Below are 17,127 nucleotides of genomic sequence, written 5' to 3' on the forward strand. Positions count from 1 at the left end.
AGTTAAAGTCCTTCATTCTGTTGCAGTTACAATTCGAATTTAAGTCCTTCCTCTTCTCATATAGAGATGTTATAATAATTCCACTCCAGTACTTTTCACAGACTTACAGTTTATTTTCTTCCAAATGACAGAGGCAGAAATAGAGGGGTTACTTTGGCAGAGTTCTGTGTTTGAACTTTGAACCACCTCCTTGTCCTACTTTTTTAATCAAAACGTTCTTAGTAATTTATTCTGTGTGCTGATTGCTACAAGTAAACTCCTTGTTGAAAACCTTTTGGCGATCACGGGGGGTCAGCCTTTCTTCAAGCCGCCACAAAAAATCTTCACACTGGCACACCTGGGAGGATAAAATGCTGCCTAGCTTCTTGTTTACAAAATCCTCTAAGCTCACATGGGAACATTTTATAATATTTGAGAAATATGTGCTTCGAGCTTAGCCTATCTCCTAAACAGAAATTAAAAATTCCTTTTACTGAAGAATGAATACTTCAGATTATATTTGTCTATGCTCTTTTCCCATCTTCTTGACCTTAAAAGAGCAATCTTTCAAATTTTATCTGTTTCTGCAAATTGTTTTCTCAAAATCAGAATAGAAATATGGTCAATGGTCACTTGACGGTTAGTCTGGCATAATTCCTAGAGGAAATTAAAAAAAATTAAAGATTAGAGAAGTGTTACAGTTTGAATGGTCTATATTAAGTGAAATCAGCCAAGACAATAAACATTACCTCACTTGAATAATCGGCTAAACACGCATTATGTATGTGTCTGTGTGCGTATGTGCGCACACACACGTGTGAATGTATGTTTGCATGTGCTTATGTATATATTTTTGTAAATTTCATTGAAAACCTTATTCTGCTGATAGTGTGACATTTAAAAAACTAATATGAAAAATTAATATCGCTTTTATGAGCTCTGGTTTCAGGAAGCCCAAGTTCTTCCAAGCTTTTGTAATATAAAACAATAAAGCATAAATTAACAACAAATAAGAAATTTATTTGGAGTCTTAAAATATTAGTTCTTTTAAAAAATTGTATTAATTTTATTTGGCAATGCATTCATATAGTGGAAATAATAAAATATTTTTAAAGGCATCCATGTAAACTAAATTTTTCTCTTTCCTCCGTTCTCAATAATCCTGTCCACCTTCCCACAGGCAAACTCTGTTACATATTTCTTGAATATATTTCCTGAGATTACTTAAGGTAATTTTATGCACACATATATGTGCATATATCTACTCCCACACCCCCCACATACACATTGAAATCTCATATCCTCACTTTTAAATCCATGATATTGCAAGCAAAAATTAATCAAACTAATCTAATGTTAAAAATGCAAGTGTTTACATTTTGGGCAGAGAAATATTTGCCAACCTTGACCTACTCTATTATCATAAAGAAGTTCTTTTCTAAGCAACAGTTTGAAAGTATATGTTTTCATATACACTTGGATATCACCTTTTGAATTTTGAATGTAATTTCCACTGGAAAAGGAAAGATTGATTCTATGTACAAATAATAGAAAATAATAAAAACATACATCATCTATTTATCATACTTGGTATGGGGAGGAAAAGTATTTGTTTTGTAAAGACCCACGGGATATATGATACAAAAAACCCACAAAGTTAAGTGCTGCCAACAAGACACAGGTGTATACCACATGAGGATATGAGACAATCCAGCCATAATGGGTGTGTTGACAGCTCTGAGTCCACACTGCATTCTTCCTAAAGTGCACTGGTGTGTTCGTTATGTGTTATTTTACTTTTTCATATAGCTTTAGAAATTCTCAAGCCTGCCCTTAAGCCCAGTGGCTAAGCCCTAGGAGCAAAGATTAACTTTCCTGGAAATAGTGGTTGTTGTCAGGGAATCTCTTACTGAGACTCGTGCTGTCAGGGACCCCACCCCCCACCCCCATTAGAGCCTTGTCTATCTGGAGATAATATTTGGTCCACATCTTACATAGACCAGCACCATCTATATGATGATACATGAGACATCATTAATATTTGCAACAATTCTTTAAAGCAGTGTTTCTTTATCTTACCTGATTGTATGGTCAACAGGAGAGAATTAAAATACAGATTCCTGGACCCCATCCAGTCTTACAGAATCTCTAGGAGAGTAATCGCTGAATAAGAAGCTTTTAAAGAGACTCCATGGAATTTTTTATGATTAGTTAAGTATGGAAATATAGCTGAAGTTAGAAATGCTACATCCACTTTAACCAGGAGGAAACTGAGACTCTGTAATTTAGATAAGGATACCAAAACAAATTAATTTTGGAGGCATAATTTAAAACATAGAATGACTCCAAAATTTGTCCTACCATGTTACATCTCTGAAGATCATGAGGTCAGACAAACTTGTAAATCTATAAAGAAAATTTTATACTATAGACAATCAATCCCAGATTTGAGAGAGACTTTAAAATTGTGCAATTTCTTCCTCTGTTTAGGCCAGGGCGGTTGTACTTAACTAGTCGCAGAATTATGAAGGATTTCATAATTATATACAAGTGATAAAGGGCTCCAGCCACTGCTGCAAGTTCTGAGATACTGCTTTGTGAGCCTGGCATGAAAGTGTTTTGTTCTATATATTTTAAATTGGGGGATGGCTGAGAGCTGAACAAAGATAACTAGGAGCCAGGTAAACCACATCTTTTTGCTTTCTCTTGGTATCACCACTATATGGAAAAGGTTAGCTTGCCCCATTCACTCCATGATCAATCATGTCACAGTTGAGAACATGGTCTATATTCAAAGTGAAAAAGTCCCTAGAATATCCTTTCTGCTTAATAATATACAGAAAACAGAATGAAGCAACCAAAGTTAGAGAGCACATGTCTTTATTTCATATAATTATTGTTTCTTCAGATTCTGAATACATTAGAGAAGCTAATGAACCATTGTGAGAAATCCATCATTCCTAATCATTTGTAATCCAGGGAGTATCAGTAGATATTCTCTTGGCTTTGAACGTGTGCATCAAAGATTTTTTTTTTTACCTTTCTTATCTTTAAAATAAATATGTGGAAAATGTACTCAAAGATTTTCCATGGGGTGCACAGTCTTAGCTACTTTAATGGAGTCAATTTCCAGATTCTCAATTTGCATGGTTATTTGTTCTTAAAATTGTCCAGGAATATGCCTGAGTTTGTGAGAGCGTTTTTTTTTTTTTTTTCATTTTGTCAGTAAAAATTAAAAAAAAAAAAACCCTCAACATATTCCAAGTTTTACATTGGCCAAAGGAACAAGAACTGTTTTGTATGTCAAACAAAAATGAAATCTTGAATTTTTATTTTAATAAATATATTATTAATGAGTTGTCTTAAACTCTCTTTCCTTAGCTTATCTTTATTAAGTGACACTTAACCCCCATTGAAAATTCTGATGCAAACATTCAAAATAGTGGTGGTGATTTGTATATGTCAAAATTTAGCTTAATAATTTCCACACTATTTTTTAAGAAAAAATGCTTATGGGTATATACCTTGTGATTAATTTTAGGATCAGTAAATAATAAGTAGTTAAAAGATATTTTATTGAATCATATAATATTACTATGAACTTCATCTTATAAAACGCTTAACATTAGGTATCATATTTTTAAATAAAACAAATTTAAACACATGCCAAAAATTTTTTAGATCTCCAATGGATGACATTATGTTCTTCAAATTTATCTTAGGGTTAATAGGGAAAATATGCAGATCACTGAACTAGTTGTTAAAAGTATCTGGGTCATAGTTGTTGTTCAATAATTAAAATTTGAATCAATATTTATCAGCTGAACTGATACCGAAGCAGCTGCCTTCATGAACCTTTATGAACACATCATGAAATGTCTGAACTTTTCCCCTCAGATTTAATGTGGCTTAGGCATCTTGGCCTGATGTTCATGAATGCACAAAGAAGCATAAAATACACCTCTAACCCCTAGAGGTAATTGAAGATATAGGAAAAGATATGATTACACAGCCTTTGGCAGACAGTATACAACTGCACATGGCCAGATTGAATTCTAGGTCCCTGCACCTTCCAAGGTTGCAATTTTACTGTTTGATTTCGAAATGACCACCTTAAGGGTATTGTACTTTGTGTGTTTGTGGAAATATACTTCTACCATGTGGAATAGCATAAAGGGAAATTAATGTTTTCTCTGAGGATTTGGGGCAAGACAATCTGATCTGGTTTCCCAAATGTAGTTGCCAACCTTTGTTGGGTTCCCAGAACCCCCAATATGTTCCCACCCTCAGCCCTTTGCTGTTACCTCTCTCTGTCCACTCAAATGTTATTTTTTCCCATAACTGGGTTGTCCCCTGCAGGCTTCTTCTGCCTGACCAATTGATGACGTTTTTCTGGCTCCAGAAAACTTCCAAGAGATTGTTACAAACAGTGCTTGCGGGGACAAGGATTGTCCCTATTAAAACAACAACAACAAAACTAGGGCGGTCTTGCAAGCATCCGGATGGGTGGCCATCCCACATGAACACTGTGTGATGTTTCTCTCTTCTTCTTTTTTTGTCCCTCCTCATCATTAAACAGCTAATCATTACACAGAACAATATCATTATTTTGAAAACTTAGGAACTAAACAGGTTCTAGCCATAGACAAAGTTCTATTCAGGGCTCAGTGCTGTTGAGATATCTGAAACAATTTTCCTCATCTCATTATTCTTGGGGATCTGATTACTTCGCTGCATGTGCAAATTCTAAGGGACAAGCAGTTGCTGAAAAATAAGAATAAATTAAATCCTAAATGTAAGCCTTGAATTATTAGGTATTTTTTACCTGCAGTTTTTGTTGTTGTTGTTGTTGTTGTTGTTGTTATTCTTTTTAGGTTTACATGACATACATGACGGTAGAACGTATTTTGATATATTATACATACGTGGAGTACAACTTCCCATTCTTGGAGTACATGATTTGGAGTTTCACTATTCATGTATTCATATATGCACACAGGAAAGTTATGTTTGATTCAGTCTATTGTCTTGAGAATAACTGGGGAAATAAAGACCAATTACTTCAAATGAAATGGATCAACTACATTTCATTTTACTTTGCTTATTAGAATATCATTTAATTATCATGATTTGCATCGTTAGCATCTACTTTTAACTCTGATTTACACTGAGTTTAAATGGACATAAAACTATTGTCAAGAAATGGAACGAGAAATGTTGTTTACAGCGTTGTCAGAGATTCCCGCCAGTATTCTGTCTTTCCAACAGCTGCAGCAGGACATGCTGTTGGTATTAGAAAGAGATGTGGCCAAGCTTATTTCTCTAATCTCTAAATCTGGCACATAGGACTCCACTCAATCACCTTTGTCTCTATGAACGTCAGGCCCTCCCTAGGAAACGCTCTGTCATGACACACTGGGACCTAAAAGCCAGGACAGGGCTCAGAATCCCCCAGTTCTCTGCCACTGAGTGCATTACTTGATTCTCTTTTGCTTCATTGCTAAAATTTTGAATAATGACTTCAAACTAGCACAGAGGAAATGGACTTAAAAGAAATACTTTCTTACTGAAAAGAAATGCTAATTTCTGATAGACTTTATTTTCAAGCTGTGCCCAATGTGTTCTCTCTTTTTTTAGTTCATGTCATGGTTGTAATGATCACTAGCACTGCTATTTATGGAAACCACATTATTTTTAGCCTGGAAGGGGGGGTTGGACAAACTTTGTTTTTTTTTGGTCTGATCACAGGCAGCTCTCATACATTCTTAATTTATGGCTAATCTTCTGCTATTATTACGTGTCCCAAATTAATTTTTCTTCTCACTGTGATCAAGGCTGGTTAATGGGTTATTTTGCATGAAGCTAAATTTCTCTGGATATTCACAAGGCAGAATTTCTGATTTAATTGTGGGATGTTTTAGCAGGGACATATGTTCTGAAGTCTTCCCCTAACTCTTTCACTTAAATTTCATTCTTTCACATAGACCATCACTGATCCTCAGACAAAAAAAAGAAAAGTTATCTAATCTCTTCACCTATAGTCCAAGTAAAATGAACAGCCATAAAGTCAATTCTTTTAGCAAGTGGGAAAAAAAATCAGCCTTTTTATTCACTTCTAAGATAAGTTCCAGATGAACATGATGGTTGATTTTGTTAAGTGAAAATTTAGTGCTCAAACTCACTTTGTCTTTATTTTGTGCTGGGGAGAAAATCCTTGAGTGCTTTACCCTGAACTATATTGCCAACCTACTTTATTTTGAGATAGTTTATTTTGCTAAGTTGCTGAGGCTGGCCTGGAACTTGTGATCCTCCTGCCTCTGCCTCTCAAATCTTTGAGATGACAGGTTTTTGCCACAGTACCTGGCTCAAACTCATTTTTGTCACAAAACCATCATCAGATGGGACCACATAACAGCCTTTGGAGGACAAACTAAAGGAAAATAAGGATTTTCCATATGGAATTTTCTTTTTTCTTTAAAGAGAGAGAGAGAGAGAGAGAGAGAGAGAGAGAGTTTTTTAATATTTATTTTTTAGTTTTTGGCAGACACAACATCTTTGTTTGTATGTGGTGCTGAGGATCGAACCCAGGCCACATGCATGCCAGGCGAGCGTGCTACCGCTTGAGCCACATCCCCAGCCCCCATATAGAATTTCCTAAATGCCAACTTTATTAACATACATAGTTCCCATCAAGTGGTCCATTCATTGCCACTCTCATTGACTCCTCCAAGTCTCTCCTAAAGACTGTTAACCCTGTGCCTGCCTCCCGGGCTCCTTGTGTCTCTCTCTCACTGTCCTGTGGTGATACCATTCCCACACACATTAAGGGGATTTTCAGGCAAAAAACCAAGCCCTTGTAATTTTTGAGTTGAAAATGCCCTGTTTAAAAATCTTTACTGAAAAATAATGCATTAATGCTGATAACATGAGAATTTTTATTAATGGATTAGATCTGCACTTTCTCATAGTTTTCTTAAGCTCATGACTATGCAAAATCAAACAAACAAATGAACAAAAGCCTTGTGGCTGAGCAAATTTGTGCCAGGGGACACTGATTTTTGAAAGTGAGTATGCCTCCAAATATCACTTCTTTTACCAAAAACTTGCTTCTATCAATTTTTTCTATTCATTTTTGTTTTTATTCATCTATGAAAACTGTTTATTGGAGCCAGGAGTTTTAAGCGTACTAGAAGATGTGTAATATAACTTTGCATTTAAATTATTAAAATTTACTTTTTGAAATTTTCCAAAAAATCCCCCCTAGAATTTATGTTCTGGGATTCAATGCCAAGTACAAGTTCACAACATTCATAACATTTTACTTTTAAAAAGAGTTCCTAAGTACTGTCTTTGCCTGGGTCTTTTTGATTTTATCCTAAATAAAATATGTTGACACATAATAAAACTACATATCCTCTAATATATTTTCTGTCTTAGACAAAATAGGATTCTCTCTCAAAAATTAGGTTTTGAGACTTTTACTGTAATCCCATTTAAGTAAGACTACTGTGTATACCACTTTTTCAGTGTCATCTGCATCAATTATTTGTCACTTCAATATTTTCCATGTCTCATCAACCGAAAATGGGAAAAAGATGATGCCCCTTTACAATTTTCTGCATAAACAAACTGCTACTTTTAGCAAAAACAACTTTCTTTCTACCATTTAGACTATTGTTGAGGGATGGAGCCAAGTACTCTTCTATATTCAGAATCATCTGATGATTTGTTGTTGGAGTTGTAAATAGCACGTGATGTATGAGGGGGCACGTGTTTATTTCCGTTGAAAGAACATGGCCTATTTTTGAGGGAGGAAAGAAACTTGTAAGACATCAAATGTTTCTTGCAAAACAATTTGGTGAAATAAATGTAAATAAATCAGAAACATGTGAATTGTATTTCAATTTGAATTACTGGTTTTAAATAGGAAGGGGTGAAGTGCTTGAGGGAAAGAGTGTGGTGGGGGGGGGACATTTGTTTTGTTTTCATCAGTCTTGGATTCTTGAAACATGGCCTTGTACTATGAATTCAACTTTATTCAGATTGTGTGAAGTCTAATGATGGACTTGCAGAGCGGGCTAATAATATGTGAACTCATTTTACAGCTCTATCTGATTTCAATTATAATGTGTGCATTCAACATGGCCACTGTGCAATTCTTTACAATCCCTTTGATTTGCAGCTTGTCCTTTTTCTGTGTAATGCTTTTAAGGGTTAACCCGTCATTGTAATGATGAGCAAATATATTGTTTCACCCAGAATCACACATAAACTTCATCTTTAGTTCCTCTTTCTAACTGAATATGATCAGAATCAAAAGGAAAATATGTAGGGGATGAATGTGTCCACATATATACATGAGATGGACAGGGGAAGAAAATGTGCTGGAAGAATGGAGAGTGAAAGAGGACAAGGGGAAAACAGGGACAGCAGAATGAGCGATAAATACCACGTTAGGCTATCAAATCTAATATTATGGCATCCGGTCACACTAAGTATTTGAGAGTTACAAAAAAATTATCCATATCTTCATTTTCATAGCATATATGTTTGCTTAAAAATAGGCACATGGCTTTTGAAAAACAATATTTTGTATTTTTCAATTAAAAGTAATGTATTACTCTGAAAATCAGGAAAAAATTTCACTTAAAATAAACAGTCTTACAAATAAGTTTCTCTGTCCTAAAATATGGGTAAGTTTGATTGGTATGACATTAAAATCTCGGAAAATAGGGTTATTTTAGATGTTTCCAAATTTGCAATTGGCAAGGAGCATGTAACTGGTATACACACATATACACACACACACATACCAGTTACATATTGACAAATACATATATTGTGTGTGTATATATATGTATGTATATATACATACATATAAACACAATATATATATATATATATATATATATATATATATATATATATATTGAGATATTATCCAACACTGCTTATGTAGCTTTCAGAATATACCACTTGGCAGAGAAAGTCTTTTTCGCATGAATCGAGGATGTAGTACCCATAGACTATCGTGGTCAAGAGGGTGCTTTTTTGCTTCCTGAGATTGTGCTGGTGCAACCTGTGTCAGGCATCTCTCTGGTTACTCAGAACACTACTGCCAGTCATGGGAAGCAGCAGGAATGAGGATTCTGCTCCTTGGTTTATCTGTAGCCCTAAGTTCATTGTTTCAGACTATTCTGGAAGTACTTCTCCTTTTTGCTTTTCACAGGCAGGGACTGTGAGGACTTGCTCTTAAAGTATTTGTTCCCTAACTGGACAGGAGATGAACATCAGCTTCTAGGACATTCCTTTGTTGTTTCACTACCTTCCCCATCTTCCATTAGCAGATGAAAATTGGAGAGACTGGGATGACTATTTCATGTGTACTAATTAATGAAAATACAACATTATGGCTGTTTCTGAGTCCTCAAAGTCACTCTTAAGAGTTTCACCAATTGGCACAAAGTATAAATCTTAACCCCAAAATTAGGTCAGTGAGAATGCATAAATAGTGTCACCTTCATCCTTGTTACCATCAACCATCAATAGTTATGAAGTTTTCAATTAAGTGTCACTACGGAGGGTCTCTGTTCCAAACATTTTTACAATGGTATATTTCTTTTCAGAAGGGAAGTATTGGGATTTAGTTTCCATGATGATTTGGTACACTTATAAGACCATAAGGGTAACAGGACCTCATCCTTTGTTTTTGTGTTGTTCCACTGTTTGTGTTGCAGGCCTATCCTTGTAGCAGTGATAAGGAATGTGAAGTTGGGAGATACTGCCACAGTCCTCACCAAGGGTCATCAGCCTGCATGGCCTGTCGGAGGAAAAAGAAGCGCTGTCATAGAGATGGCATGTGTTGCCCTGGTAACCGCTGCAATAATGGTAAATGATTGCACTGAGTGTTCATGGGCCTCTATGGTTTTCATGTAAGAATACTGTCTTACAAGTTAGTTTTTTTTTTTAATCCCTGAGTACCAGGTATTGAACCCCAGGGGCTCTTAATTACTGAGCCACATCTCCAGCCTTCTTTTATTTTAATTTTTTTAAATTTTGAGACAGACTCTCTCTAAGTTACTTTGAGCCTCCCTAAATTGCTGAGGCTGGTTTTGAACTTGCAGTCCTCCTGCCTCAGCCACCCAAACAGCTGTAATGACAGGTGTGTGCCACTGTGCCCATCTTAGTCTAACTTTTTACTCAGATTTCTGAATACCTGTGCTTTAGGTAGTATAAGATTACCTGGATTACCTCTGAAATCTTAGTTTCTCTGGGTTCTGACCACCATCTATATTTTCTGCTGTTTGCTGATCTAGGATATTTCAAAATGGAACTGCCACGTAGATAGATAGATATTCTGTTCTGCCAAGCACATAAGCAAATACGTGCAAAAAAGCAAAAGAAGGTGGTAACCTGCTGTAATTTAGTAAAGCAGTTGCGAGTCCTTCTTCCAGCTTCATGCCAGTTCCTGCTTTAGTTCTTATGTTGAAGATGTCATGTGGCATGGTGACAAAATTCCTCCAAAAATAGACTTGAGATTCTATCCCCTAGCCTGAATTCGTCCAATTTCAATGAAGTTAAAAGTAGACAATTCAGCATTAATAATTAAATGAAGAATCACAACACATAAAAATATTAAGTAATAGCAGAAGGTAGTTAGAAACATATAATTTGTCATACATAATAACAGAGTCCAGCTCATATCACTATGCATGCTCTGACCTCTAGCATAGACCTACTCTGTGTACCTTGCACAGAAAGTAAGTGGAGAAAGAGCTTATACCATTAGAGAAGTTTGCAGTTTAGACAGAGATTGTATTGTTAATAACAACAGCAGCAACAACAAAAACAACCCTGAATCCCCAAGGGGGTCATCTAGTCAGATGATTTTAAAAACATGATAGCTAACATTAATTTAATTTTTAGCAGATAACTTAAGCATTTTGCATATATTTACTGTAACTCAGTGAAGTTAATTCTGTTTTTATTCTTTCTAAAAAAATCTTTTGTAGTTATAGGTGGAAAACATGCCTTTATTTTATTTGTTTATTTCTATGTGGTGCTGAGGATTGAACCCAGTATGTGACTTGTGCTAGGCAAGTTCTCTGCCACTGAGCTATAGCCTCAGCCCCAATTCTGTTTTTATTCTCATTTTTGTCCAAGGTTACTTGGGTCTTGAAGGAGATAACATTCAAATTAAGAAAGCCTGGCTCTAGGGCCAAAGTATGCTATACCCAATCTTAGTAAATAAGTGAATGAATGAATGAATGAATGAATGAGTGAATATGCAGAGACAGATAGTAAACAGATAAATGACTTAATACCTCAGCTCTAGGTAAGTGCCAAGTTTATAGAATTGAGCTGTTCTAAATGCCTGCATTCTATCTCCAGGCATCTGCATCCCGGTCACTGAGAGCATCTTAACCCCTCACATCCCAGCTCTGGATGGCACTAGGCATAGAGACCGAGGCCACGGTCATTATTCAAACCATGACTTGGGATGGCAGAATCTTGGAAGACCACACACCAAGATGTCACATATAAAAGGTAGGGTCTATCTGTACCTCTGTGCTTACTTTTTCTTGTTTCAATAAATAAGTAAAAGAAAACTATAAGTGATTAATTTCATTGATTTCAGAAAAAAGTAACAGCAAGATTTAAAATGGATTCATTCTTATTTTTGAGGATGCTAGAGTTTCTTTAGCAATTTTAAATTGTTTGAAAATAAATATTATGAAAATCATAGTACCCTGATGATTCAGATCATTTTCTAAGCAGGCCTTCCTTTTAATATGAAATTTAGGAGAAATATTCTATACAAACATACATAAAAAATAAATGAAAAAGCCTTTGCTGCTACATGATTAAATCACTAAGCTTATGAGTCATTTTCTCACCTTTGCAGATTCAGGAATATCATTTCACTAAGCAACCATATGATATGCTATTTATAAACCCACTTATCCTAAATTGTTGATTTACTTTGAGATTTTATATGGCCATATGATCCCCTTCCTTGCATCAGAATACTTTGGAAACCTAGTTGCTTGGAAAGTATGAAATTCTTGAGATTGAATGACTAATAGTAAAATTTTGAAAACTCGAATCCCTAAGCTTTCAATATTCATTATAAAATGAAGCATTTCTAAAGAGTATTCTGTGGAGTACCCCCTTTCAAAATGTTACTGAACAAAAGGGCCCTAGGTATAAAAGAATTTCATAATAATATATCTTCCCCCTTCTGGGACATGTATAATAAACATGGGTATACCAAAGTCTCTGAGAAATCTAGCAATGAGAAGACCTGGTAAACCTGGTTTTAACTTTTTAAACACAGTATTTATATAGTTTGACCACAAAACATTTTCCTGTTTTGTAGACCTAGTATCCCAGAGACTATCTGATCCATTAGTCTGACTTAGACTGTTAATGATCACATGGATGGTGCTAAACATATTAACAAATAATCCCCCTTCAGTTATCTTTTTCTACACTCATTGAGGTCTTATTTTCTTTTCCTGTTTCTGTTCCAACAAATCCATTTACTGTTACATTCGAATCTTTCTTGATTCTAACAGATATATATATTTCACTGTACAGTAGTTCAAAATTATTAATCATTTTTATTTAATAATATATGAAATTTTTTGAATGGCAAATAGAAATGAGTTGTTCCCAGATCTCACAGTGGGACTAGCTGCATCTTGGATAACAGATAACCCTTCAGACGTGGAGATGACTTCACTATGTCCTGTGATCCCCTTCTGCACTGCTACCTGTTTCAGTGGAAAACAGATTGGTCTGTCCATATCGGTCTTATCTGTGACTGCTTTTGCAAAGCAACAATAGAGCTGAGGAGTGTGACAGAGATCATATGGCCTCAAAACCCTAATGTATTTACAATATGGCACTTTACAGAAAAGTTTGCCAACCCCTGCTTTATATGGATTACGGATCAATTCAACCATGATGTATGGGTGGGCTATTCGCTGACTTCTGGATACAATACTAAGATTTGTATTTCCACATGTTCTTATAAGGGGTCCTTGGTTGCCCCTTGGAGCCTGTTTGCTCTCAGATGGATTAACTGCCCTTTCTCTGCTCTGCTCTGTGTCGCAGCTCTTTATAGACTGCATTGCCTGGGCTCTCTGTCAGATTCACCTGGCTCGTTGAGCCAACATATTCTCCCATTTTTACTGCTTCAGGTAGTATTTCTGGCAGGACTGTGTCTCCTTGTCGCTTTAGCTCCTGACAGGTAGGCTTGTTAGGATGCCAGCCTTGGCTAGCATCTGAATCCAGCCTCTGGATTCTGACATCACCTCCTCCTTTGGTTCAACCAGCCTAAATGTGGTAGTAGCAGCTTCTCACCGTCTTCTGGTGATTCTTAGCTCAACCATTACTGTGTGACCAATTCTATAAAATATCTTCTGGTTTGAACACTCAAAGTTTCTGTTTTCCTGACTGTAATTGATAAGTAGTCTTAAGAGGAGTCCCTGAGCATTTCAGCCTTCTCCTTGAATCAGAAGTTTGTTCTGATCTGTCAAGAAGAACAAACTTACTTTGTGGATCTCAAAGTTAGTTTGAGATTGGTTATTTTACATTTTTGTCACTTACCCTCTAGGAAAAAAAATAGTCAATGATCAGGGAACTATCTAAAAGTAGGCCGTCATAAAGTAAAGGGGAGATGAAGCACAATCCTGGCTAATCATTAAGTTTTATATCCAAATAGCAAATAATGGAAATAGACAATAATGGATTTATATGAGCACAGGTAGAGACAGATGGTATGAATCCAAGACTTTTCATTGTAAATTGTATAAGATACTATAAGTAAAGTATTTTATGTGCTTCAGATTGCAAAGTGATATCTTTTGGTGGTGGTCTCTGCAGGGCATGAAGGAGACCCCTGCCTGCGATCATCAGACTGCATTGAAGGGTTCTGCTGTGCTCGTCACTTCTGGACCAAAATCTGCAAACCAGTGCTCCATCAGGGCGAAGTCTGTACCAAACAGCGAAAGAAGGGTTCTCATGGGCTGGAAATTTTCCAGCGGTGTGACTGTGCAAAAGGCTTGTCTTGCAAAGTGTGGAAGGATGCCACCTACTCTTCCAAAGCCAGACTCCACGTGTGTCAGAAAATCTGATCACCAGTGAGGAAAATCACGACTAGCAGACTGTGAATTCATGTATTTAACGCATTATGGCATGGTGGAAAATAAAGTTCGGAATGCATAAGAATGGTGTAGATGACGAAGGTGATAAGAATATAGACCACAGAAAGAAAGAAAGGAAAGAGGACTGAATTAATTGGAAGGGTGTCAAACTCAGCGCAAACAGCAGGCTTCCATTATGCAACTTGTTTATGTAAATAATGTACACAGTTGTGAAAATGCTATTAATAAGGAAAAAAGCACATAGTGGAAATTACTGAACTCCATATGAATTTCCAAGAGCTTAGGTTGTGCTGGAGGAGAGAGTTCCTTCAGGTTGGTGATTGCCTATAAAAATAACCTAAAATCCACATTTCTTTTCAAAGTTCTAGTTTAACAAAATACTCCCAGTTTACATTGATGTATAAGTTCTAAAACACGAAAAGAATTGATAAACAGGAATTGAAAACATAAAGCAGAGTTAATTTGCAAGAGAATCACTTTTTAATTTGCTACTGTACTTCGAATGCTCAACTAAAGGCCTTTAGTAGACAAAGAAAAAAAATCAAATTATTTCAAAATAACGCCAGATCTTTCATCAAGGTCTTTGGAAAAAACAAACTTGTTCTTCCTCAAACTGCTTATTTACATTGTTTTCAAAAATTTAACTTCACTTGTAATTAATAAGAACTGATATAAAATAAAAAAAACAGTTCCTTAATATGATCTGTCTTGCAGCAATATGGCATAATGAATCCCACTTTTATGTATAATTAAATGCACAAATAAAAAACAGTTCCTTGATTCTGAAGGAATGACACGGCATCTCTCTTGATTGTATAAGATTCCTACCCTGAGTGCATTTGGTTTTCCAAACTGTATCCATTAGTTGTGACTAGTGCAATAAATGCACAGAGAAGAGTTTTCACGGATTGCAAAATGTTTAAAGATATCCAAAATATGTGGGAAATGAAGCTAATGGAGACATCATTATTTTGAAAAGTTTGACACACTCTAAGTTTTGATAGTATTAGATTGATAAATATGGTTCTTTTTTTACATGCTCTGCAATGGACTAGAGTGAAGCTGATAATAGGGACTTGAGTAATATCTATATTGCACTGAAGCACAGTAAAGAAATGGGGAAAGCTTTGTCAATTTTCCAGGTTTGGGCAACACATAGATTTATATAAATATACATCATATGTCTGAAGCACAAGCTGACTTTGTTTCATCTTTGAAACCAGAGACTGCAAACCTACATGGAAGTTCTCCATGGGATTCTCCATTAGAATCCTTACTATGCAGATGAGTTCAGTGTGAATTCACTTGCCCTTCCTATCCTCAAAATATTTATTTTATATTTTTGAGGTACTAAAAGAATCTTAATTATGAGTATGTCACAGAATTGACTCATGAGGTAGACAGTGCATGAGGTTCCTTGTCCTCTTAAGCTTCCAATCAACCGATAAACCATCTGATTTTGCTACCTAATTTTTCTGCACCAACCTCTCTCTGCAACAGCCTTTTATTGCCAAAGATATAGTATATGGTTTTGCAGCCACTGAGGTTTGAAAAAAAGTAATAACCTGTAAAATCTACATATTGCTAACCTATAGAAACCACAGTTCTAAATTCTTCGAAACCACTTTGCTACTTTTATTTTTAACCAGTTCTAAATATTATGTCTACAGCATAAAAGGAAGAAAGTTATCTTATAGTTGTTATTTTAAACTATTATAGACTGCAAGTCACACCTTAATTTTCTTTTACTTAAACCCCACCTGCAATCTCAAATTTAAGTTCTCCTGGTAGAAATTGAATCTGAGCATGGATATCTACTAAGAATTTCAGCTTCCCACACACATTTACTAGGATGATGAAGACTTACATTTTCTGCACATGTCTGCAAAAACTAAAATTATAAGCTAATTTATCCAAGAGCCAAATTTTGTGTCAACAAGTTATATAAGCTTAGTGGCATGAAAATGGAACATTTCAATCAAACATTTCCTATATAGTAATTACATTTACAATCTGGTTTCTGCATTATTTCCCTTATGTTCACCCTTTCAAAATTATTATTTGAAGTAATTTATTTACAGGAAATGTTAATGAGATGTATTTTCTTATAGAGATATTTCTTACAGAAAGCTTTGTAGCAGAATATATTTGCAGCTGTTGACTTTGTAATTTAGGGAAATGTATAATAAGATAAATATATTAAAATTTTCTCTCCAAAAAAAATTGAATTCAAATTTCCTTGTGTTTTGCTTATGGGGAAAATTCTCATGGATCCATAATTTTCATAGTTTAACTGTATTTGGTCTGACTCTGTAGCCTGAGTGGGAATTCTTTGGATGATATCACCATGAGGTGATCCAAGGCAGTTTACTATTACTGAGGTAGTTCATTTCATGGTAAGACAGTGGTAATTGTAGGAAAGTTAATTTTTACTTAAATAAAAGTATTCCAGCTTGTGATTGCCACTCATTTATTCTTCTTTTGGAGCTTTTTGGAGCAAGGAATCTACAAACTTTTCCTAAATGCTTGAAGATAGACAGCATCTTCCTCATAATCTTCTCTGGGCTAAAATTTTCCAAAGTGGAGGTGCCATCATGCTTAGGGATTGGTTCATTTCCACACAGCACAAAGAAGCTACAAGATGTCTCTATATGTGGATGGTGATAGACTAAGTAAGGGCCTTGATGAATTCAAATTCACTTCCTGGGAAATAGTTCTTGCCTCTGCTTTCTGAACCTAGAGATATCAGGAGGGTTTGACCAACAGTACTCATCAAATATGAGACCAAGAATAGTTGTAAAAACCATGATTTATTAGAAATGCCAATGATCTGGAGATGTAGAGATTAAACATTCTGTAACACAGTGGGGTAAATTAAGTGTAGCCGTGGAGCTAAAACAGTCCCATAGCTACAGGTAAGAGTTGAAGATACCTCAAGCATTGCTGAGGTAAGTTCCACATCATTTTAAACAGTCAG

The 17,127-nt window shown here is 35.6% G+C and overlaps 1 protein-coding gene across 1 annotated transcript in view; it reads left to right on the top strand.

The window, feature by feature from the left end:
* The window catches only part of DKK2 (dickkopf WNT signaling pathway inhibitor 2), a gene marked incomplete at its 5' end in the record, with an annotated part of 97,623 nt that extends 81,102 nt beyond the window's left edge, over positions 1 to 16,521 (top strand). Inside the window, 3 exons of the mRNA XM_081303402.1 lie at positions 9,717 to 9,867; positions 11,371 to 11,526; positions 13,870 to 16,521. Coding sequence (XP_081159528.1) covers positions 9,717 to 9,867; positions 11,371 to 11,526; positions 13,870 to 14,120 — 558 coding nt within the window. The 3' untranslated portion in view covers positions 14,121 to 16,521. The remainder of the gene's footprint in view (positions 1 to 9,716; positions 9,868 to 11,370; positions 11,527 to 13,869) is intronic.
* Between the last annotated feature and the right edge of the window lie 606 nt (positions 16,522 to 17,127).

The sequence above is a fragment of the Spermophilus citellus genome, assembly GCF_964194105.1.
Source record: "Spermophilus citellus genome assembly, chromosome: 8".
Taxonomy (NCBI): Eukaryota; Metazoa; Chordata; class Mammalia; order Rodentia; family Sciuridae; genus Spermophilus; species Spermophilus citellus.